The 25,895-nt window shown below is 41.0% G+C and overlaps 1 protein-coding gene across 4 annotated transcripts in view; it reads right to left on the reverse strand.

The window, feature by feature from the left end:
- Nucleotides 1–18,594, reverse strand: part of LOC143365340 (matrix metalloproteinase-14-like) — a 49,425-nt gene extending 30,831 nt beyond the window's left edge. For all 4 annotated transcript variants that reach the window (XM_076805430.1, XM_076805428.1, XM_076805431.1 and 1 more), the window contains exon 1: nt 17,787–18,594. In XM_076805430.1, coding sequence (XP_076661545.1) covers nt 17,787–17,918 — 132 coding nt within the window. In that variant the 5' untranslated portion in view covers nt 17,919–18,594. The remainder of the gene's footprint in view (nt 1–17,786) is intronic.
- Between the last annotated feature and the right edge of the window lie 7,301 nt (nt 18,595–25,895).

The following is a 25,895-nucleotide window of genomic DNA, read 5'->3' on the forward strand; positions in this document are numbered from 1 at the left end:
TGTCAACCAATTAACTGCGGAACTTAATTTTAACACATTGTTTGCGGGACATTTCGCGCGCGACCTTGAGCCTGGGTGCCATTTTAGTCGCAGCATAAGAAATTAGACATTTTTAGAAATCGCTATAACTTTAAAATAACTCTATACAGTCGTTTCTCTATATATGTCGCCACGGCCCAGATGATAGACGTCGTGGAATTATTCCCACTACCGCGGAGTATACCCCGTGAGGGATCACGATGCTGGAGCGACCTTGGGCTCCGAGGAGTGTAAACATAACACTGCTATGTCTCCTGGACGATACTCGTCGCTGGCTAGACCCGTGTTTTTGACATGGATCGAGAATTTACTGTAAATGGAAATTTTTTATTTTACACGAGTATACACGTCAACCTCACCGCAATAAACGCAGTCAACTGGTTAAGAGAATGAGTACGTATTTATTTAAATTCTGTTTCTTACAATTGACTTAGAAAATTTTTATTCTGCACAGAGATCAACTAGATTTTTCATTTTTTCAGAAAATTATCCGGACACGAATCCAATGACACGGATGCGTTCATTCGAGGCTGACGAAAAACTTTCCCGGCCGATAAAACCCAAACCTTCCCTCGTGTCAACACTCTATTAGCCTGTCACGGCTCCATTAAAGTCGATCGAATACGGCACGCGTAATGCCGTCTAATGTGATCGGTTTGATAACGATTCCACGCTGTGCGCCGCGTGAAACGACTCCTGATAGTCGCGTCGTCTGTTTGCCAGAGCGGAGCGTTATCTGGCCGCGTTATCGACGATAACGAGCGAAGCGTGCCTTTCCAGGGAAGTGTAACGCGTCCAGAGCGGGAAACCAGCGAAAAATGTGTCGCCCGGAGCGAACGAGAGCCCAGCTAAGGCTTCTGCTCGCGTCTTTCCAGTCATTAAGGGTCCGGGATAGTCACGTGACTTTTTAATTAATGATTTCCATTCACAGCCTTCAGACACAGACTTAAGATCCGTCTTGGTCTTGATCCGACGGGTCTTAAGCCTGTGACTAAACTAGTCACATTTTTTGCTCTGTATTGTCATGAATTCTGACGCCAGAAACGTGCTTGAAGTTTTTCGCTTTATTTCGCAGAGAATCGAGACAAAATATAGCTCAATTTGTAGCTGGAGATATTTTCTAGCGCGCGTTGCTCTCGATTTCATCCAGGAAACTCATCCAATGGCATAAAAATGCTTGGAATGAGCTCTTTACCAACGACAAAATATTCTTATATAAGGACGAAAACTGGAGGCACGTAAAACCATTTTTTGACGGGAATGTAGTCACTCTACCTTATCGCGAATCTACGAAGACCGGGCCCTTAATTCTTGGCCGAGCGGTATATAACATAACTTGTTTCGCGTTTCGTGCGAGCACGGAGCGTGACTCACGGCTTTAAGGGCCACCGGATGCATAAGGTATGATGCACGGTCATCTGAAATCGCGACACGTTTGCCCGATCGGCTTAGGAACTAGGTCCTTGACGATATTTTGCCCTGGAACCACCGGATACCACGAAAATATTCCGCCGGATTTTTGACACACGAAAAAGGCCCGGCTTCGTCATACGTTACTTAGCAACTTTTTCGAACGTGTTTTTAGAGTCATTTCTTATCGATGTATTTGTTACAACAGCCATCGATTTCCATTTACAGTCCGATAAGACCGATCGGAAATTCAAAAAATTATCAAATTTTGTATACTTACGCTGATAATGCAAATGGACTAGTTTTCCGGATTTAATGCCCCCTTATCTCCGAGCTCGCGAACGATACAGTAACGGACCCAATTATTGTGGTGGTACCAATTATTGTGCCTATATTAATTATACTTATTTTTAAAGCATAATGAATATTAAAAAAGAGATATATAGAATATATATTAACCCTTTTGCATCATTAAAGTATACAGGGTGGCCCAAATAAAGTTCTTAGTCTTAAATTGCATGGAACTGAAGGGCCTTTCTGACTACATAAACGTGAAGTGGTCTCCCTTCCCCTTTAACGGGGGAGGGGAGGTACCTTTGTAATTTTAAATGGAACCCCCTATAAAATGTTACATATTTAGATTGTACCGGAAAAAAACAAGTCAATTTTGTCTGAAACATTTTTTTGTCAGATACTTCCATGATGAGATATAACAGTTTGAAGTTTCGAGTTGTAGGTACTTGAAGCGCTCGGAAATAGCGTTATGGAATTATACGCGCTTGAGTCCTTTGCTTATTCGTGAAGAAATAAAATGTACTTTAAGTTAAATGTTCAAAATGTCCACCACGGGCTTGTAAACATTTATTTACTCGAAACATCAAAGTTGTTCTAACATTTTTTAACATTTCGGGAGTCACTGAAGCGCAAGCGTCACGTATTCTTTGTTTCATATCCTCTTTTGTCGTCGGTGGTTCAAACATAACTTTGTCCTTTACATATCCCCATAAGAAAAAATCTAATGGTGTTAGATCGGGGGATCGAGGAGGCCATTGACGAGGTCCCCCACGACTTATCCATTTGTTCCCAAATTTTTCGTTCAAAAATTGCCTGGTGATGATTGCAAAATGTGGAGGAGCGCCGTCTTGTTGGAAGCACATTTCTCTTCTAACGTGCAGTGGCACATCTTCCAAAAGCGCAGGCAAATGATTTTTTAAGAAATCACAATAACTTGCAGATGTTACAGTTTCTTGAAAAAAATAAGGTCCAATCACAAAATCTCCTATTAGGCCACACCAAACATTTAAAGACCATCGATGTTGAAAGGGAACACATCGCATCCAATTTGGGTTTTCCACGGCCCAATAATGCAGATTATGTCTATTTACATGCCCTGAATTCATAAAAGTGGCCTCATCGGAAAAAAGTATTTTGCACAAAAAGTCATTTTCCACAACACCCTGCAGCCACTCACAAAATCTTACGCGGTGATCGTAATCTGCTATCGAAAGCTCTTGTGATAAAACCATGTGATATGGATGATACTTTTGCCGTTTCAAAATTCGTTGAATTCGCGAATATATACGTTCAATTTTCCTGGTCACTATCACCGGAGCGTATATATACGCTCAATTTATTTTTTCGTATAATGCTGAAATATGAAGTTGTTTTACTTGTAGTCATTTTTGTACTTAAGTATAATAAAAAAAAAAAGTTTGGTGATAAAGGCCTTCTTTTCATATTTCCTTATGATGCAAATGGGTTAACCGATTCTAATGAAAAAATGATCTCTTTTCGAATATCCATCATGCTTTAAAAATAGGTATAGGGCACAGTAATTGGTAACCCCACGGTAATTGGGTCCCGTATCCTATGCATCGCGATCGTTAAGCGCATTTAACGGTGCAGCAACGAGTGCACGGAAGGATCTGTCAGCCGTGGAAAGGCAAAAGGTGCACAGGTATCGAGTAGCGACCCCGACCTTGAAGAGGTCTTTGTCGACGCACACGACATCAGTATTCAACGCCCTCGCATCTTCCACCGGCCGTGACTAGAATCCAAACAGCGATCTCCCCGATCGTCCGCCGAGTAGCTTTGTACGGCCGCACAATATATTTTCACGTTAAATGGCCCCGCGATTCCCTTTGTACCGATGCCTCTTTCTTTTTCACCGTGAAACGGCGACAACATCCACGCCGATCGACCATTTTATCGTTCCATCGTTCCACGTGTAATTCTCCACACGATTCTCCCACACCTTGTCCGGGCCGATTCGATACTCTCGATTACGATCGAAGACAACGGTGATGAGACAACACTCGGAGCGTTCCCGATAATTCGTAGTGGAAACACGAACGCGATAAATAGATTCAAATTATTTCTCTTCGTTCCCTTTGTCGATTACAGGACTCTTTTACCGCAAAAACAGAAGCGACATAACATTCATTTTTATTCGCATATCGTCCAAAGATCGTACAGCATTAAAAGAACCGCAGTCTAATAGCTAGACACGATTATAATGAATGTGGATTCCAATTCTTTCACTGGATTGAAAGAAATAATTCTTTCATCGGCCAGAGGAGTTCTTTTACTAATTTTATAAATTAATAAATATCCACTAAAGACTATTCACTTAACGGGTACAAAAAATTGTTTATAAGTCATTTTAAGCTTCTCTATACAATTATGCCTTTTGCAAGAAGCCGGTTATCTTCACTTATTTATCTACACTCGAGCAATTTTGATCAAAGTCTTAATAGCATGTTGTTTTTCATGTACGTCCTTTAATTTTGTGCTTTTTGGCAGGCATAACGTGTTGGAAAATTCAGAGGCCACATTATGGCCTAATTGCAACGTGCTAGTAGAAGCGACGGTAGCCTTCCGATCAATTATACTTTACTAATCAAGATCTCGATAGGGCGATAGTTTTTTTCGTGCCCGGTCCTCTGCGGCGGTCAGGTGTTTGACCCTAACTGACCTCGTCCGACCCGGGCCCGGGTAAGAGGCCAATTTAAAATCTTGCGTGCACCTGTTCGCGGAACACCTCCGAGATAACAGATTTCACGAACGGGGCCGCTCAGCTGGTTGTGTTTCCGCGCGGAATTAAAATGTATCGCGCGGAAAGTACCTAGGAATCTCGTGATTTCGCGAGGCCGGTACGTTTATGCGAATTCTGTGCCGAACCTGTGATAAGGAACGCGCCTGGTTATCTATCGCTAGGATCAAGAACGCCTTCGCACGCCCGGGTTCTTTGTAATTAATGACATCCTCACTACCGACCCTAAGCACGGCTAGAAATATTAAAAGACTACGAGTTCGAAAATTCCCCGACTGTGGGTCTTCGTGCGAAAAATTGTTTTCGTCCTTTACGAAAAGCCGGGTTTATATAGGGTGGGACGGAAATCCTGGTACAACCGAGCATGATTCCACATAAAATGTAAGAAAAGATTTTGGTATAATATTTTTCCGAAGCTTTGTTTTGGGTGCTATGAGATAGTAAATCTCTGTCGCGTCTGATCGTGACCAACCAATTCTACTTCCTACATATATTAATAGTAAAGCACGCGAACTCGACGATTTTTTGGAATTCAATTGATTTTTACACGCGGAATCACTCCCTGCCCGGTTGTAATGATTTCTGTCCCACCCTGTATAAAAATATATTTCTCCTCTTAACCACTTGTACGTATGTACATATCTATTTTATGGTTTCGGTGATTAGAATTTCTTAGTAGTCGAAGATAGCAGTTCCCGAAGGTAATTGAGCAGTCATGTTAATTTCGTTCGACGGAAAATGCGAACTTGTTTCCCGGTCGGCGTGCGTTCGTGTGATAATTGAAATTGCGTGTTCGAAAATTGAACGAATTTTTCCATATATTCGCAGAAAAGACGTGGAAAAATTAACAAATATTACGATACAAAAATTGCAGTAAAATTGTCTGAGCTGTGGGAATGCAATTTCTCGCATTTGGCGTAAGAAATTTCCGAAAATGGCTCCTCTTGCGAATAAACTTTAGTGCAAAGTTCTTCTCGTTATCAACAACTGTGATAACAGTTACTCAATTTTGTAACTCGTCTCCCTATTGTCGATTTTTGTTTCAAAAGTAGAACATATTCCATTTTCTTCGTAGGCTGCTTTCGAAGCCAGTGACTCACCGAATGGTTATCGGATATCGATAATTATGTATTTAGAATTGCAAAGGACGCCGCACAAAAGCGATAGAACCGCCTGCTCGCGAGACCGACCTTTTCATTATTGTTTATGTTTTACAAGCGGAAGGTTGGCGACCCGCGACCTCCTCTGCAGAAACGCGTGTCGCAGTCCGTCACCGAAATTGTAAAATAAAGAGAGTGACTCACTCGCGTCCGCGAAAAGAAAAAAACGCTGCTGATTCAACGTCGCGCGCGTGCGCTACAATTATTGCCGTTGCGATAAGTTGAACTCGTGCGGGAAGCGGATTACGCTCTGTTCGCAAATATTTTCTGGATGGCACGTGCATGCAAAATAATAAGTAGTTTATTTTATTCGAATGAAAACGGATAGTCTTGAAATGTTGTTCAGTCTTGGAAAATTAGTTGTCTCGGCTCTAGAATTGTCGGCTCTGTTAGCAGGAGACAACACCGAAGTGCGAAATTAATTATGAATCTACAGTTGTTCGAACGCTTTTGTTTACAAGCACATGGCCTCGCAAAGACACGAGCGTATTTGGAGGAAGCGATACAAATCCGTCTCGAGACTGTTCTTTCTTCCTCCCGATAAGACGGACGCCGCGTTTTGCATTGTCCGACAATGTCAACATTCAAATCAGGGTTATCGGAAATGTTAGGGGTGACATCATTAGAGATACATCGTGTTACATCGGTCAAACGGGCTCCGGATCGATCGAGCCGCTTTGAATCGTTGCTTCGAATGGAAACGGACGGGGAGAAGAATGAAATCATTAGAATCGATAAGAACGGAAACAACGGCTCTTCAAGTCGGCGATGATAATTGCGCTGGCAATCAGCGTGAACAGACATGCGTAGCTGCATGGAAACGATCGAAATTAATTCGACGATGTCTAAAATCGTCGGACATGAACCGAGTAATTTTTAGAGACAGTAAAAATGTACTGAAATGACTTGAAGAATTTTTAGAAGCTAGCTTAGAGGTTTTTAGAACCTGTAAAAATTTATTCAGCAACACGACCGCGTCTAAAATCGTTGGAAATAAACTGAAAATTTTTTAAATCCAGTAAAAATGCATTTAGTGATTTCAGGAATTTGTAAAAATGAACCAAAAGGTTTTTCGAAGTAGTAAAAATTTATTCAGCCATTCGCCGATGTCTGAAATCGAGGAGAATGAACAGACTTTTTTAGAAACAGCAAAAACGTTCTTAGTGGCTCGAGGAATTTTTAGAAATGACCTGTGAGGTTTTTAGAACCAGTAAAAATTTAATTGACCGTATCTGAAACCATTGGAAATGAACTGAGCAATTTTTAGAGATCGTAAAAATGTATGTAGTGGCTTGAACAATTTGTAGAAATGAATTGCGAGGTTCTTCGAACGAATAAAAACGTGTCCAACAATTTTCGAGATCGGTAAATAAAAACTGGTTTCCCGGAATCGATAACAATGTACTCGATAGGAACGGATCGAATGTGGAAAGGTCAATAAAAGTAAGCTGCGAGCTTTTCAGAAGAAGAGAAGTATGCAGTTGCGATTGCGACGAGTCGAACGGGTTTCGACGGTTTACAGAACCGTCCGAATGGAAAGTTGGTAGCCGACGGAGCCGATACAAATATTTGAAGTGGCCGATAAAATCAGCCCCGTGGAATTGAGAACGGTTCGAGACGGCTGAAAATGCACCGGCTGCGTCACGTGGCCGTATCTTCCGCGACTTATCAGGCTTCGCGGAAGGTACTTGCCGATACAAAGATAGCAGCGCGCGCTCGCCGCGCAGTCAGGGCTTATTACAATTACTAATCGCACTTGATCATTACTGGACGTGCGTCGAACGGCTAACTAGCCCCGGAGAACTGTAACCGTTCCGTTGCGCAAACGCGTCTCGTGCCCGGCGAAATGTCGGGCCGTGTTTGTCCGACACGATGTTGACACGGGCTGACGTCAGGTAGGAATCCGAGTTTAGGCGAAGATGCACTCGTCCCGCACCCGGGGGAGTCGTGTTCAAGCCTTTTGCTATACCGCCTTTGTTTAGACTCGAAACGCTCATCATACTCCGAGCCAAAACACAGCTGTTTTTATTCAAACAGAGATTATCGGCCAAACATTTGCAGGGTGCTTCGTATTCTTTGTATCGAGGGGAAGCAATTTCATTTGAACAGCAAACCGCTTCTTCTTCGATTTTCGAGGGTTTACCTTCGCCTTCCAGCATGGATTACGGTCAACTTTTTTTGCAGAGGGAAACGTTGTTTACCGTACGTTCGTGAAGCGAATAATTTATATTCGTGTTTCTTAGGGTCAGGTTACACCGGGCAGGTCAGACGCTGAGGGTGTGTAAGCGCTAGATATAAAAACAGGGTAATCAAATTCTGACGACAGAATTTATACCTCTGTTTATACCCTTGGTTTCTGACCCTTACCGTCGACTTTCGAAGCATCAACTGATAACTACGCGGATTTGAGCATTCATGACAGGAATGAGTTAGTGTATTTCAAAGCAGAAGCAAAATTAAGAGAATTTAACACTAAACATACCACAGCCGGTCAAATTGACCTTTTAAAACTTTTGCGTACAATTTCGTACATACAACATTATCACATCGTTATTTATCTTTACGAATTTTCTTAAAGTATGTATACAATGTATTTTTCAGTATTTATTTCTCGTTTTATTTTTTTTCCAAGAAATATATATACTTTGTCCTACCTACCGCGACCGTGCAATTTGATGATACCACCGGTGGTGCACGCCGCACAGTGGGCAATTTGGACAAAATCGGATTCAAAATCAAGGAACTTTCGATAGGAATGAGGTAGAGCGATGAAATCTTTTTTAAATGAAAGCTGCAACTTTGTAGAATATGGGAAAAATAGGGAGATTATTACCATCCAATCATTTCAAAGAAAAAATGACTTCATTGGTTTTTGTCACAAAAATCTATTTTTTGCAAAATTCTGAGGTCGTAGACAAATTTTGAGACCAGATTTGAAATCAGCGTGAAAAAATCTATGGGAAATGATGTATAGCATGTTAAAAGAAATTTTTTCCCCGCGTGGTATTGGAAAAACTAAAATTTTCTTGAATTTGTGCGCGTTTAACGAATTTTCTCGAGATTAAAAAACGTTCGTACCACAATCTCTCTATTTTTCCCATATTCTACAAAGTTGCAGCTTTCATTTAAAAAAGATTTCATCGCTCTACCTCATTCCTATTGAAAGTTCCTTGATTTTGAATCCGATTTTGTCCAAATTGCCCACTGTGCGCCGCCCGATGGGAGACTCGAGCGTGAGCCACCGGTGGTTCGCGTCGGCGTGAACGTGTTCGGACTTGACTCCCACTCGACCCTTCGTCCTCTACGATGCTATTTCCCCACGTTTCCGCCACGGTCCGGTCCCGTGACGCGTTTCGTCTCTGTCGTGCATACTCCGGTACTGGCATAGAAAGAGAGATAGAGAGTAACTTTTTCCCCCCATCGCTGGCCCAGGGCAAAAAAATCGCTGCCCGTACGGGCATTCGCGTGCAACCGTGAAATAAATCGCCCAAGGACTTGATCCGAAGAATTCAAGTGCCTGGATGATAATACTGTTTCATAGCAAATTCATCCAAACCGCAAAGGTGGACGGCACAGTACAATTTTGTAAAGCGAGGAGAGAGTATCGCAGTATTTTTTGTATAATTGCAATTATATAAAAATAAATTTGTATCGTCGTTTTATGGCAGTTGTTCAACTACTAATTCATTCAGCAACAAATGGACTATTATCTACGTTTAATGTATTAACAATAACTTTCTTTAAGGACCGGTCATTTCGACCACGCACGGTAGGAACAGGTATACAAGTGTCGGTAGGTTTAGTGTTAACAAGAGAATGTCGAAGAAAATAAGAAAAATAGGATGTCCAAAAATATTGTACTTGAAAGGGGTGATTCTTGCGGTGATTTGAAGTAACTTTTTTCTGTGCAAAAACATTCTCCGTGGTTTTGTTAAGGAGTTATCACCGAAAAACGTGGACCAATCCGATTCCGGCTAGGCCACTGCCTACGTCACGCTCAGCGGGACCTGTCCGAACCGGAATCCGTCTGCTATAGACGCGCTCCGATTGAACCGTGTTTTTCGTTAATAATTCGTCAACAAAGCCACGGAGAAGATTTGTGCAAAGGAAAAAGTTACTTCAAATCACCTCAGGAAGCACCCGATTCAAGGAAGTACATTTTGGGGACACCCTGTATTATTCACATGATAAACACGATTAAAAAGGAAATCATGGTAGGGAATCATGATCATTAACACGATTAAAAAAGGAAGAATGTTGTCTTCTGACAATTTTTGAGTCGCATAAAGATCCGCAGTCTACTGACGACGTTTCTTTGTCTGCAACGTCTACAATAAAAGAACAAAATTTTCCAGCTTCTTCATTGGTTTCTGCCGCTTTTGGGTTAGATATTTATATCTATAAGGATCTAGACGTCATACTGAGCACATCACTATCAAGAAAGTGCAGTGACGTTTCGGTACCTTTAGTGATCGCAGGATTAAAAAGATGTAAACAATTTGCGAGGGTCAATAATAAATTAGATCTTCTAATTGGACCATCTAATTTTCTTCGGCGAGAGAAACATGGCTCTCAGGCTTTCGAATCCGCGAAAGTGAAGCTGCACGCTTTGTCCCGGCGTTTTGTCTCGCGAAACGGAGGAGGAAAAATTGAGATGGGCACGGTGCCAAGTCCATCGATTCGCCCGTTCTCTCTCTTTCTTTTCGCCTGGCGGATCATACTAGGAAATGGTAAATAATGTATGTGCCTCGACACGGAAATACACGCGTGGCGAGATCGCGAATGTTGGCCTTCGCGAATCGCGATCCCGCAGTCAGGACACGGATCGGCCGTCATCGGAATATTAACGATCGGCCAATAGATATTCTCATCGTCGCTCGATCCGGCGATCGTTCGCTCCTTTACGTATCCACTGCGTCTGCTTGGCATTCATCTCCTTCGGGCATGCGTGTGAGAAAGGTATTCTACCCTCGGACGAGATCTCGTCGGAACGACCACGGTTTCAATTAGCGACGCCTCTGGAAATTCTTCCGTTCGCTGCGATTTCGACTTCGTCCTCTATGATGATCCAGCGTACGAGATTTGTTGTTGGTTCAATAACGTCTGGCAGAAGTGAGTGCTTGACGTTTCTCTTGTTTCTATTGTGGGCTCGGTTTCTATGGCTCCTAAGAGAATTCGATGTGTTCTCTATTCTTTCTTGTCTTTCTACTATTTGTATTCTTTCCATTCTCTTTGCTCTTCGCTGTTCTACTCTTTCTGTCCCCTCTACTCTTCACTACTCCACTCTTTCTACTCTTTTTGTTCTTTCTGCCTTTCACTATTCGCTATTTCACTATTCAATTATGTTTTTGTATTTCATCCTCCGGAAGCATGAAACGAAATCCTCATTTTTCACAATATATAGAATGATACGTAGAAGACTGTCGATTCCCATTACGTTTTTGTATGCCGTCTTCCAAAACCGTGAGAATAAATGTTCATTTTCTACGATTTATTTGCACATCATCCAAAAGATTGGAACAAAGTCGTCATTTTCTACAATCTATAGAATAATACATGGAAGACTGTCGATTCCCATTACGTTTTTGTATTTCATCTCCCAAAAGTGTAAAACAAAATTCTCATTCGTCGCGATGTATAAAATGATACATAAAAGATTAACAATTGCCATTATGTTTTTGTATTTCATCTCCGAAAAGCGTAAAACAAAATCCTCATTTGCTACGATCCATAGAATCGTAAATTCCACTAAAATGATTCATAAAAGCGCGGAGCGAAATTCCCATTGCTTATGGGACGGCCCGATAATTTGTCTGCCCTTTGACCACGAGTAAACGTAATTGTTCACCGGTCTCCTATTCTGCATAATCAACGCCCGTTTGATTAATAATACCGCTTGTTGAACCCACACCTGTCGTTCCTGAACTTTTATTAGAACCAGGTAGGCGGGACGTCGAAAGGGTACACCGTCGTCCCGCTTGTTGTTTGAGTTGGCAACCAGCCAGGACCATAAATTCCTGTCAATTACGAGCGAGATGGCTTTGACAAAGTATTACGCTACACGCCGAGCGGCGTATCACGATTACATTGTCGCCGTACAAGATCATAATAATCGCTGAATAAATTAACAGTTACTAATCGTTAGTATTCTCTTTCAGAATAATTTCACACGTTTCTCGCATTGCTACAGTATTTAGGCTTGTTATTCGGTATTTGCAATGAGCCCTGCGACTAGTTGGCGATTGAATCCGCGATTGAGCATAGAAACGTATAAATCCTTTTTTTCTATGTGGAAAATTAAATAACTTCATTGTTGGGGAAAATGGTCTTAAAGTGAAATGTTCAATTCGTTTTCTCGTTAAAGAGAACAGAAAGATTGAATTAATTCTCCGTGGACAGTTTCTGCAACTGGTTGGCTGTTGGAGCCATAATCGAAGATTGCGAAAAATTAAACAATTCATCTCCACCATTGAAGGGAACGATCTCAAAGTATATAAAATGTTCTATTCGTTAGCTTGTAAACAGATTAAAGAAGGAATGAAGGGAATAAGAGGTAGGATGTTTAATTAGTTTGCTCATTAGAAAGAAGAAAAAGTAGAACGTTTAATTTGTTATTTATTTGCAGACACGTCGGCGCGTCAAAAGGACCCAACACGCGATTAGTCTAGCCGTGACACAGCTGCGAACGCGAGTTCGCAAGAATCTGTCTGATTGAAATAAGTATAATTCCACTGCCCACGTTCCCGACTTTTACTACTTGCAACGAGCGTTTAGCCTAGTTTCCCCAGCACGCCATGGTTTAACTGCGCCGAGACCGTCGGAATTTTGCAAAATTTTCCCTCGGAACTCAAACTGCAGTTTAGTTTCCCCAGTTTCTTGTTCCCACAAATGGGAATCTAAGGCAGACTCGCGATTTTTTGGCAGTGACGAAATTTTTAGGGTCAATTTCGAGATCGGGAAGTGTAATGAAGGGTGTGATGCCTGTTACGTTTTTCTCAGGCCTTGGAGATAAAGCTGTTCGCGTTCATGTTTACCTGCGCAGATAATTACTGCGTTATCGTGAGCCGAGATTGCCTAACCGGAGCAGACGAAATCAGTCGTTGCGATCTGGACGATTGTCGTTCGTAATGACTCCGACAAAGTCTGACAATTATCCAGGACTTCCGCAATTCGTCAAATACCGTCTCATACTAGGTGAAGATAAAATAAAAATTCAAATGGTGACGAAACACAAAATTCATACTGCAAACATTGATTTGTACACGTTGCGTTGACTATGGGTTGCGTCTCAATAACGTATAATTTTTCTTAACGAGTAGCAAAAATACTTGTCGAAAAATTATATTTAAAAAAAATTTAATTTATTAAAAATTTATTCAATTTTCTCAATTTCATAAAAACCGTTAGACGAAACACGAGGTGTCATTTTGTCGTCCTATGAGCTGTCATTATTTTTGTATTCTATATTAATTTCAGCAATTTTGGTATATTTGTAATTTCATATCTTGGTCAAACGCATCAAAATGCAGTATAGTTAGAAAGATAAGCAATTTCTTTTAGTATTTACATACAGAAATGATTACAAGTGAATTTTTCTTTATAGAAATGTATGAAGATTAAAATTTTCTACAGAAATTTTTCCCGTTTACTACGTGAAAAATTAAAAATACATGTTTAAGTCATAGGCCTGTACATACCTATATCTACATTTTTTAAGATGAAAATGTCAAGAAGACAACTAAAGGAAATCACTAATTTGTCTAAACACCTGTGTTACAGTGGACGAGTACCTAGATGTTAACTGTACGCAACATTAATAAAGAAAAAAGGAGAAAGCACCGAACTGATCCATTGTGTGCCATGAGAGAGCCGCCTAAAAAAATCTGCTTTCGCATGAGCCTGCTATCTATTCATGCTTAATGAATCGTGAGCGACACCGGCACGGTTTCGCTATCGAGATCGAGCCCGAGATTAGCCGATGATCGCCGACGCCAGTTGGAACAGAAAGAATGCAGCACAGGTAATTTTAAATATTCGACGTAGCGTGTCAAGTATGCCGAGTAGCGTATGCCGCAGAAATGCGGAGACCGGTTTCCTACGTAATGACATAAGGCTGGACGATGTGACGTCACTTGACTACCTTCGCTGACAAAGTTCAGGTACACGCGGTGACTCGTTCCCGACCTTCGATTCAATGGAACTCGCCTGGCTGTGCTCGAAGGTGAACTTGAAATTGTAGTTGTAGTTTCAAGATTCATTGATCTTGATTTCCGCTATGAGGAAAAGCGACTTCGAACTAACAGTTCCGGGGAAATACAGGAAACTACTATTTATCGGGATTAGCAGATCTCGCGATAGAAGTAAGTGAGAATTAAATAGAGAATTTATGAAACGGGCATGAGAAGTATTAGGTTTGTAAATAACTTCGTCCAGCTGTAAGCATAAACGCGTTTTAATCGTAACGATTTTATTGCGACTCGTTGCAAGGAGGATTAATTTATTGAGGCCGTCAGAAATGGATAATGAAGAAATTGATTGCATTTAATTCTGTGCGTTAATTATAGATTTTATGCGTTTACGGCAGAGTAGAAGAAACACGGAACTGTAAACACATTAGATAAAGAATTTATAGAGTCTATTAAGAAAATAAATTAGAGTATTCAATAAGTTCATCTGAGATCTTTCTAATAATATTAATATTATAGTGAAAACTTAATGATTGAGATCTACGGAGATTTTTATTGGAGATCCAAACTCGTCTGATCACATACGGCCAATTCTACTGCAGCTACACTTCCACAAACTGTGAAGAAATAATTCGGAAAGAGATTGGTAAAATGATCATGATCCTGCTAGTACTTTTCCTTCAGTTTTGAAGGAAGTCTGACCACGAAGAGCCATTTCTACTTCGTCTTAAAATAGACACCTGACACAATTCTTTGTGAAACAGCGTTGTTCGTAGAAAAGCCGCAGGGAATTAAGGAATATTTCGAAAGGACAGTGAAGTCATGGCAAGCTTCGGTTGTTTAAAATTTCGGAGGAGTTTAACCATAAACTTTCGCTTCTACTTTGTCACAAACTACGCGTTCACCGTACCACTTTTCCACTAGAAAAATGTCTGTCTCAGAACACAATTTCTACTGTCGGATAGACATTTTTAAGAACAAGTGTTGTTAATTTTAAGGCGTGAAAACGTCAATATTGATGGTTCACTTTTTTTCAGAATACTTCTGAAGATGGTCTCGATGCGATAAGATAATTGCGCGGTGTTCGAGAGTTATTTCGACTATTCTAATTGCAAAGTCACCTTTAACATTTAATACGTTTTATGTTTTTACGAAATATTTTTACGAAATATGTGTGAAAATCCCTGAGTGCACAATGTTGATCCGAGCAAACAGAAGATCAAACGAAGATCCACGTTTGATCTCGGATCAACTCGGAAAAATGGCGGAGGAAACTTTTGGTAACTTTCCACAATATAAATTCATGATTTATTCTAATCACGAGTCACATTACTGCAGGCATTCGTAGAATTTATTTAATTATTATATTCGTATAATTACCGAGTACGAGAAATTAATTTTAATACGTGGTTAAACTTGCCATTGCACTGATTTCGAAACAACTACTCAAACATCGCATCAATTAGGAAGAATCAATCTTCAAAAACTGATTACAGGAAGAAATTATTTTCTTATACCTCGAAGCGATCAAAGCATACAAAGAGTACTTCCAAACAATACAAATAAACATTGTAGGATGATTGTAGAAGATCGTGTCCGATTTTCAGAGTCCCCAAAACATTCTTCGAACGCAGTTTTAACGAAACACGGCGACTGTTATTGATTAGGCGGTTACATTTTAAAATGTGTTGTATTTTGAAATCGGACACGGACATTTGCGATCATCCAATATTCTATTAAAATATAGATTTCGAAGATCCACAGACGTCGGTGAACAAAGGAAATAGAGTTTCGTATAATACACAATAAACTGGCGCAAGGCGAACAGCACACGGGAGGGAAATGAACAAAACGCCGATATTGAAGTCGAACAAAGGATTTGTTTCTCCATTTCCGGCGAGGCTAGAGAATCAGCGAAATGGGAAAACCTATCGAACGGAATCAATGCGAGCGGCTCGCCGCGTCAAAGATAGCTTCGGTATCCATCGTAATCTGTATATATCAGTGTCATAGAGATAAACGTTTGGAATTTGATTCGCGCGTTGTCAAAAGACCACGTACAATTGACGCGCGGCTATTACTCACGCAACGCACGCCTATGACACACTGCAGAAACGCCGCGCCGCGCGGTCGGAAGGATTTCGCGCGAATGAATTTTTCCCCGGCAAAATCCACCGTCTAACGCAGGCATTTTCCTCTCTGCGCAGTCTCTCCGAGGAACTTGTTGCGCTCCCGACCAGCGAATTTTCTCGGAACCCGCGCGTGAAAACGCGCCCGAACGACTCGCGGTTGCGCAACCAGGCCCCCGCTCAATGCGCGGCCATTGTCGCTTGTCTTATAACGGAAAAATTTCAAAAACATTCCGTACGGAAGTTTCTCAATTTTTGCTCTTACTCTTTGGTGAAATCTTCGAATTTCTTTGTTCTCGTATGTTTTTCGATTTTTTGGGAATCGCCGTCGTCGATTGTTTCTTCACTGGAGAATACGGGAACCGACAACATTGATGAAAGCTTCACAGAGATCTTCTCAGTTCATACTATCTTTATGAAGCCCTCGAATTCGTTTGCTATTTTTTTTAGTATCCTTTTGTTCCATTTTGTTTAGTATCCATTGTTCGTTTCATTACTATTTTTAACTAGAGATGTTAATACACGATTTTCTCAACGTGATCCATTTCACGAAATCTCTGGATTCTCTTACTCTTCATCACACTCTTTGAAGTTTTTAGAAGGCAGCTTTTAGTTGCTCGTCGCCGAAGAAACTAATTAAAACCTCAGAAAATTGTTTGAAGAGTTGAATGGAGGTATTGCGCTTTTTGAAATTTGAAGATAACTCTTTACTTTCTTTTTCAAAATTTTAGAGGACATGTGTGCTTTATCCGGTCGATTGTTAAGTAGCTCTTAAATTTATCGATTAAAGTTAGACTGTAACCTCTGGAGTACATGTTTGTCTCGCGATAAAAAAAAACAGAGTTTTCTCGATTAAGATCTCGAAAATATGAACCTTATTTGTCTTACAAGAGTGCCGCTAAACCTGTGGAATATTTGGTTTATTCTACAGGTTGCAAGCGACTAAGACACCTGTTCAAAACTACCCAGAATACTCTGGTTCTGTAATCTTTAGTTCTGTGAAGCTGAGGGTCAGTTTATTCAAGTTATCCGATTTCTTTGGAACCCCCTCGAGCCCTCGGTGGATGTGTTGCACACCTTCCAAGAATCTGCAGTGGCTACCTGATTTGTACTGTTTGTTTTAAAACCACTGCATTGCTCGATAGACTTGTTCTACTGCTTTGGAATCCTTGGAGTGCTTGTTTAACTTATTTTACGGGTTCCATTTATCTTTTTTGAAGCTGAGGCAGTGAGGACACTTTACATCACTTGTTTCGATCCTTGCGTTCGATCCTTCATCGTTCCTCTAATTTATTCTACCTTTTTTAGAATTCTGGTCGTTGTCTCGAATGATTTTATTCCAATAATATTCATGTAGATGTGATGTAGATTGTTTGGTATGAGTAGATTGCAAGTCCCGAAGGAAAGTTACATTTTGCAAAACCAATCTTCTTTTTGTTCTTTTCTTTTCAATCAAATTTATTTGACATTACCTACTTTAAACAATTATTTTGCATCTACTTTTCTTCGGCCCTGCCTTTAATCCTCGAATTCTTTCAGGAGTCAACGCTACAGCATGAAGAGGAATAAACCGCGTTTCTCACACACTTTTAATCGGAATTAGCAAGAATTCTTCTACAAAGACTTCAAAAGAAATCAACACTTTCGAAAGAATAGCAACCTGCCCCTGCAGATGTACACTATAGCCTATCATCAGATCAGTCAACAGACCAAGCCCACCAACCAAATGCTTGAACAAACTCGGACCGAGCCACATTCCCTCCTTAGCAACCTGAAGTCTCCGAAAATGAAATTCTAAAACGACACTTACCATTGCAGCGGTCTGCGAGATCTCCGGACCCTCTTCGCCGGCGCTAACTCCGCCGACAGCTAGGATCACCGCGATCAGGACACTCCCGGTACACCTTTCCCAGGTGGGCAGGTCGTTCCACTTGGTCCTCATCTCTTTTCCTTTTTGAACAAGAGCTACCAACCGAACCGTGATCCTCTGATCGGACTCTGCGGACTATGTCACCGGCGTGCGATCGACTCTGTTGTCACAAGAAGAACGTGCGAGATCGTTCTACCACGAGGACACTGACACACGTGTTTCCGGTTGGACGAGAGGAGCTGAGGATCGCAGGACGCCGGCGTGCCCTCTCGATCCTTCGAATCCCGTCGCTTGGTCTCGCGAACTGGCAAGAAACTTATGGTTCTGCGACCAGCGAGGTTGCCCGCGGCTCCTCAGGCTTGTCAGACCCGTTCTCCTCGTGGGTAACGCGGCTCCGACTGACCAGCGGCAGTCGTGGCCAGGTGTAGTCGGCGTTAGGTCAGTCTGAGACGTGGTTGCCACGACACTATCGATTCCTGGCCTGCGGATTCCTCGGCACGCGTCTTTCCCCGTTCGCTGTCGTCGTCGACGGCCACGCACGGCTCCGTCGAGTCTCCTCGCTGTTCGTCGCGACCACGAGGACTACCGGATACCGACGATTTCTCGTCGACGGGGCTGCAAGGGTTCCGGACGCGCTCAGGACGAAGCTCGAAGGACAACGGAAAGAAGAGGATGCACGGAAGAGGCGCGCGGCCGCACGGCGAACTGGTACCGGTGTCTACCGCCACTCTGAATTACAATCAGTCTGCCACTGACTTTTATCGAGGCCTCCCACCACGCCGCGACACTGACTACCACCATCAACGCCGAGCGACGGCTACAATGCCAAACTGAATAACAGCCTCCTCCTGGAACTCTCGCGTCGGGAACCGTGAATCTATTCCTCGGATTGCGCCGGGATTAGGCCGGGATTAGGGCAATTGGGTGCCCCGGGCATCAGCGCTCATAGATCTAGCAGCTAGCGTTCATCCTACAGGCGATGTGAGCTTTGGCGATAAGATACAGGCACGGAGATTTTTGGGCCTGGTGTTGCGAAGCCTTTCAATTTCTTTGATAGTTCTTCAAATTCCTTGGTCTTCTTCGGCGGGAAGTTTTTCGGTCGCTTTGAGCCATTTTGTGGGGTTTTTCCGTGGTTTTATAGTCTTTGGATTTGTTTGGTGGTTTTTTTTTTTAATTCTTTGTCGTTTCTGAGCGAGTTGTTCGTTTCTATACTGTCACCTTAGCCATAGTGTCTGAAGGAATAACTTTGAAGCAATGTAACTAAAGTTTGAGGAAAAAAGTAAGCCACCTTATTTTTTATGCAGGGTTATCTCTTAAGTATTGTTGATAGTGCATGGAAATTCTATAGTAGTCCACACGTAACTACTATAGAAAGTCTCTAGTACATAGACCTCTAACTTTTCTGATGTTAGCATGAACACACATGTGCCGCATAAAGCTCGTCCTCACTAGTTCTTGCTTTACATATTAATAATTTGATTGCGAAAAATACTAGTGCATACAATTTGACAGAATCTAATACGATTTATGTTTATTTCAGACCTGCAAAGGCTAATACCACTGAAAATAAGATTCCATTTTATTCCACTTTTTTAAAATTCGTCTACAAAAACTGCAAATTGTATAAACATCCGCAGTCTATTAATAATGAAGGATTCCAAATATAATGCTTGACGTACAGAGACGTCTCACATACGTCACGTGTTTATTATGGCACTGTAAACATTGACGTAAAATATTGTTTAATATTAAACAGCCGATATTACCAGCATTATATTTTCTATCATCGCAGAAATATATCTGTTTTGAATTTATAAGAAACACGCCTTGTTAAGCTTACACAAATGATGAGTTAAATAATAATTGGTGTTTCTGATCTGGGTTATAGGGATTCTGATCCTCGAGGATGAAAGTTAGGCTCTTACAAGGAATAAAATGATTAAACTCATCGATTAAAATTCGTGAATACGTATTCCATTCGGTTCGACACTGAACGAGTAGGATGACACCGTTTTAAGCATCGGCACAGGACACCTGCGTAACATTGCGAACACGTGCTTCGACTACAAGTCGCTGGACACTAGGAATATGTAGGAGCGGCTAGGAAATATCCTTGCAGCAGTGTGATTCGATCAGAATAGAGGAAGGATAATAACTCTGTTGAATCGATAGTGCTGCCTGCGAGAGCCAAGCAAAGCGAGAATGAAAATTGATCACTGTGAAATGCATGCCGGCGCGGGACAAATGGATATCTCTGACACCCCATGAATTTTTAATTTAACCAGTTAGCTGTTGCGACCTCTTTGAAAAATGTGTACCTAAGTTGCGTCGCAAAAATTAACCGCTGTTTGAATTACAGTTGTTTTGACGAGTATACTCGTCATGACACAAAATATTGTCATTTCTTCGTGACGAGTATACTCGTCGAACACAGTTAACTGGTTAAATTTGCTTTGCCCATTCACCGAACACACCGACTCCGTTTAAATCTACCGTCAAAAATGTCAAAATAACTGTCCATCCTATATCAAGCAATTCAAAGTTGATCGACTAATCAGTTTAACCAGTTGAGGGTTGAATAGTCTTTCATCCCCTAATCAATGCTGCCAGAAGAACATAGAATGTATTTTTCGTAATATATGGAAATTTTTCATTGACCTTCTGCCCCGCTCTGTAAATTACCATAAAGAAACAAAACAGTGGACAACATGGGACACGCTGCGATCGTAAACAATTTAGTTTACGTCAGAGGTACGAACTATTTTCAGAAACATTCGACTATTTCGGCCGGCGCTAAATCATTTATTCATGGCCTCGTACGGCCAAGGTACTCACTGAATGGACGGATGCAGTTTACAAAACAAGCTTTTTTTTCTACGCGGCATTGATACCCTTCAAAACGTCATTACCAGAACAAGGCGGAAGTTGATGCGAGTTCATACTTTCGCGGACGAATCTCGCGACGCTGGAATCAAACAATGTATCGTTACCTTCGCGGGGAAGTCGGAAATGAGTTACGACTGCGTACAACTGGGTTTGAATAAATTTTGTGCTTCTCGAGCGACTCGAACCGAGCGGAAAATTCGTATTTCCGAGAAAGGAAGACCTAGCAAATTTTTTTCTGGAAGTGTACAAATTCTACAAACACGTGGAAACTCGTCGAGGGCAAACCATCGCGACCACGTGGAAAGATAAAACAAAAAGATCGGTGTTGTCGCGATCCATGAAATCTTCCGTGGCCATTAGTCGGTCTGTCTCGATAAGCGAACGACGATACGATTGTAAGGGGTCCAACGATTTTCTTTCGCGTGTCACGAGTAAAAACAATGGTGTTCGTGTCGCCATTGTGGAACACGGAAACGCGCGTCGTTCGGATAACTCCGATCGATGTGGATAAAAATCGAGATACACGTGGAAGTTCTCGGACAAAAGAGGAAGTTCGTCGGAAAATTATTTTATTTTACTAATATGGTCGTTGCTCGTCTTTTTACGAGTATTGGGGAATTTTCTTATCACGTTTTTATAGACTCTCTTGGAAAGACTTAAGTTTCAGTGAAATTTTCTGGTTAATTGTTCGTCCCTGCAGCTTGAATTGCATTTTGAACTATACTTTTCATTTAATTGCATTCGAATTAGAAGTGTTTTGAATAATTGAATTTTAAGTACGTAGCTGAATTGATTATTCGTCTATACGGAAAAAAATACAAAGAAATATATAAAATTTCCAGAAAAATACACATAAAGAAAATTTAATTACAGATGTTTAGCATGTTCGTGTTCGATTTCGTGATCTGAATTTTTTCGCTTCGTTGTTTATTCTTTTCTTGTTGGTTTCAAGCGTGTTCAAGGAATTTTGAGTAATTCGTCATTGAACAGTGTCATTATCAACGTGCTAGGCTGTTGAACTGTGAAGCTTCGCGAACGATTACCGTTTTAGCGATGCAGGAAAGCGGATGAATCTTATCCTTTTATCATGTCTCATTGAGAAACTTCATTTTGGTGGGGTTTCCATGTCCGGTACGCATCGATCGTTGATTCACCCGATGCATGAATCAGCCGTTTAGTGCATAATTTCATTTTAAATGCTCTTCCGGTTGCAAAAAAACATAGAACAGCCTTTCGGACATTCCAGATAACGATTTAGCAACAATCGTGTAAACAGAGTAAAAGGAAACCATAGTATAGTAAAACATAGTAAAAGGAAACTAACATATCGTTCATTTATGATTTTTGTTAGGTTGATATCATCAAAATAATTTTTTGGTAATTCGAGATTCCCGAAATGAGGTGAGACATAGGAATGTCTTTTTAGGAATGCATCGTTCCAGTTTTAGGAGAAACCTCCAAGGTCCTATCTTTTTTCTCACATCTATATCGTGCAGATAACCGCGTTGACATAATTTATACACGGCGAACCGCGAAGAGTTGCTGAAATCCGCCACGATGCACAAACGGTTTTGCTTGATTCCCGCAACAGATACGCAAAACACTGTTTCATCCTGGCGAGCACAGTTGCGAAAACCGGTTTTTCGTCGTCGTTTACTTTGTTTCAATACCTATGGATAATTTGGTCGTCCGAGCGTAGAAATCGGGTGCCATTTTAGGCGTCCTTTATTCATCAATCATGCAAAGAGGCGTTCACTGTACAAAACAAAACAAAAATATATCAGGGGTAGGTATTATTAAGTTTTAAAAATGCCTACATTTTCTAGCAGACACCTGGTTCATTAAGAACACTATGCTGAGTGATCAAAATATCACAACCACTAGCATAAACTGCCCGCGGCAGTGGGGATAGTTCTGCGGCTTTTATCGGCTAGATATTTGGGACATATATCGGGTAAAGACTGATGAAGATGAAATCGAAATTTCTTATATCTCCATTCAATGGTTCTTGGATCAGTCGGATAGTTTACTCGACACATTCAAATGGTCCCCGCGGGTACAATGGAATTTTGATTTCCATTAGACTGATTCATCGCAATGATAAACAACATTGCCCGGACGTAAATCATAAAAAGATCACACAGGCCGGCCAAGTTGAATCGGTTTGACAGTTAGTCACCCGTCGGCAGATTCATTTGCATTCGGGGTCCGTGCAGCGATCCCGATTCAGAACGAAGCTTGCGGTCGTCGGCATCGCGAAAAGAATTACCGGGAACCGAAAGGGGCTTAGAAACCCGGCTGATTCACAAATTGTATGGCGATCCTGCGCCGCGCCGCTATTTCCTCGATCCTTCGTACGAATTCGACTCGGCCGAGTCATTCTTCGACGCTTGCATTGCTAAACTTCCCCGTTCCGACCAAAAACACGATAGATTAAACTTTGCGATATTTTTTATCAGGAAAGAACAAAACATTTTTCTCCCGTTCGTCTGGGCTTTTACACGGCTTTACAAATTTTTGAACAAATACATTTTCCAATTCTTGAAACTGGAGAAAGTGGTAATTAGACAGAAGTTCCTCTATATGTTGTCAAGGTCATGCTACGGAGCGTGCAAGAATACGGAAAATTCAATGCGGTATTAGCAATAGCTTTTCGCGAATATCTCGAAAACTAAAATCGAGCGGCGGTAAGATGTATAGGGAAAAGTTGCTCAGAATGATCACCTTGACACTGTATTTCAAGGCCATCAAAACCGGTGGAGAAACTTCTATATAATCACCGAAAAATTTTCTAGCTTCACTGTCTACTAAACGAGTTTGCTTCTGAATTAATAAATTTTTACGGAACTGTTATGCATGCAAGTTAAATACTTTGTTTAGTCGAGCGAGCTTTTTGAAAGAAATTGCGGATTTTATGTATTTTCTAATGAGAAACAGGAAACCGTAGAGAATCTAAAACTACGATTGTGTCATTTTAAAGTCGTTAAGATCATTAAGAGACCGGTTAATACAATTTTTATTTTCCATAAAATAAAAGCAGTCTATTAGCAAATTAAACACAAAAGATTTATAGAAATCAGACAGATGCAGATTTCTTTGTTATGCGTATTTCGAGTAAAACAAATATATCACCTGACGAGATAATTGGTTCGTAGAAATTTGGATAAAATAATAAAAAAACAAAGGAAACTACATCTCCACTTCTTCGTACGATCAAGTTACATGTTGTTGTCGATTGGCTACTGAGAACGAAACAGGACGATATTGTTCGAGCACGAATTAGATTGCGATACATTTTGTTTGTACCTCTGTGTGTCTGTCGCGAACGTGATTTCTGTTTTATTTACGAAAATGTTTCCGTGAAACAGTCTTTCTTAGACTGAGTCCGGGAGGAGGTTTCTAAATATCAGAATATTTCATTTAAAACAGGAACGGGGTCGTTATCAGCACTCTTGATAACACAATTGTTTCTGCCAGGCTAAACATTAATTTTCATACTAGTGCATCGAATATATTCGATTTTAAGAATGCGAGAAGATTGTAAGGGTGATAAGACTAATATGAATGTTAATTTACCATTTTCTGTCTCGTTAAACAGATCACTTCAATTTAACTTGCAAAAACGTAACTAAACAGTTGCAAGCCTAACTTAACAGTCGTATCGTCGCAAGCGACAGTAATATGATTTATACTAACCCTTTGCACTCGGCGCTGTTTTCATTCTGAAACTAAATTTTTCTTCCGTCTTAGAATATTAGCATTTTATTCATACGAAACTGATCCGACTTCCACATATAATATTTAAATGTTTAGTAATCTATTAAATACAAATTTTGTAATGCACAAATATTTTGTAATATTTTTTGTAAATTTCTTTGAAATAATGCCGCAACACTTTCTAGTGACGCTCCAGAGTGACCACTCGAGTGCAAAGGGTTAATATCGTCGAAATGAGAATAATATAATTAAATAGACTTTAAAATAAAATTGAAGCGAGACAATTGACCGAGGAAGAAAATGGACCCACTTTTCCAAGTAAAAGTGTGCAACAACGGTCCTCTCGGGCCGATTATCGAATCGTCAAGCAGAAATTTATTCAGAATTCCGGTTAGCGTCGAGTCCAGTTCCGAGAATGACATTCCAGCGGAATAAAAATGCAATTCTGGCCAGGTCTCGTTTCGCCTAGTTCCCAAAAATAATCTCCCATCTGTCGGGACTCCCCGGACCATTAGTTGTACGCGGAATCGCGGTATCGTCCACGCGACTCGAATGCGAACACGCGGACACGTCGAACCGAGCACGCAGCGCGTCCGGAAGCTGCGATTATGCCTCCATGCTCTATCAACAAGTAGTGGTCGATTTCGTTTTTTCTTGGAACGCAAGGTTTTCGAGTTTCGAGCCGAAACCGGCGTGAGACGAGGCGACGCGCGACGGTGGCCGAGCATCATGAATGAAACCGTTTCCATTCGAAAGGGACGCGACCCACATGGTAACCGAACTTGAGGAACCACCGGTGGATTTTTCAAAATCTCCTGAAACGTACACGACCGTTGCAAACTATGCTCAGTTTTTATTTAACGTTAAACCTACCGACACTTCTTGTATACCTGTTCCTATCGTGCGTGGTCAATATGACCTGTCCTTAAAGAAAGTTATTGTTAATACATTAAACGTAGATAATAGCCGATTTGTTGCAGAATGAATTAGTAGATGAACAACTTCCATAAAACGACGATACAAATTTATTTTTATATAATTGCAATTATACAAAAAATACTGCGATGCTCTCTCCTCGCTTGACAAAATTGTACTATGCCGTCCACCTTTGCGGTTTGGATGCGTTTGTCATGAAACAGTATTATCAACCATGCACGTGCGTAATTTGATACCGTCTCATTCAATAAGGCGGCTCATTTATTTTGAGTTGGCCTATTTTGATTGTTTAGGTTTACAGGAGTAAATACCATATTATCTCGTGCGGTAAAATCGACCGGCCACGGTGGATAGGACAAGATACATATATTTCTTGGAAATTAAAAATGAAACGAGAAATAAATACTGAAAAATACATTGTATATATACTTTAAGAAAAGTCGTAAAGATAAATAACGACGTGATAATGTTGTATGTACGAAATTGTACGCAGAAGTTTGAGAAGGTCAA

Source organism: Halictus rubicundus, chromosome 2 (genome assembly GCF_050948215.1).
Source record: "Halictus rubicundus isolate RS-2024b chromosome 2, iyHalRubi1_principal, whole genome shotgun sequence".
NCBI lineage: Eukaryota > Metazoa > Arthropoda > Insecta > Hymenoptera > Halictidae > Halictus > Halictus rubicundus.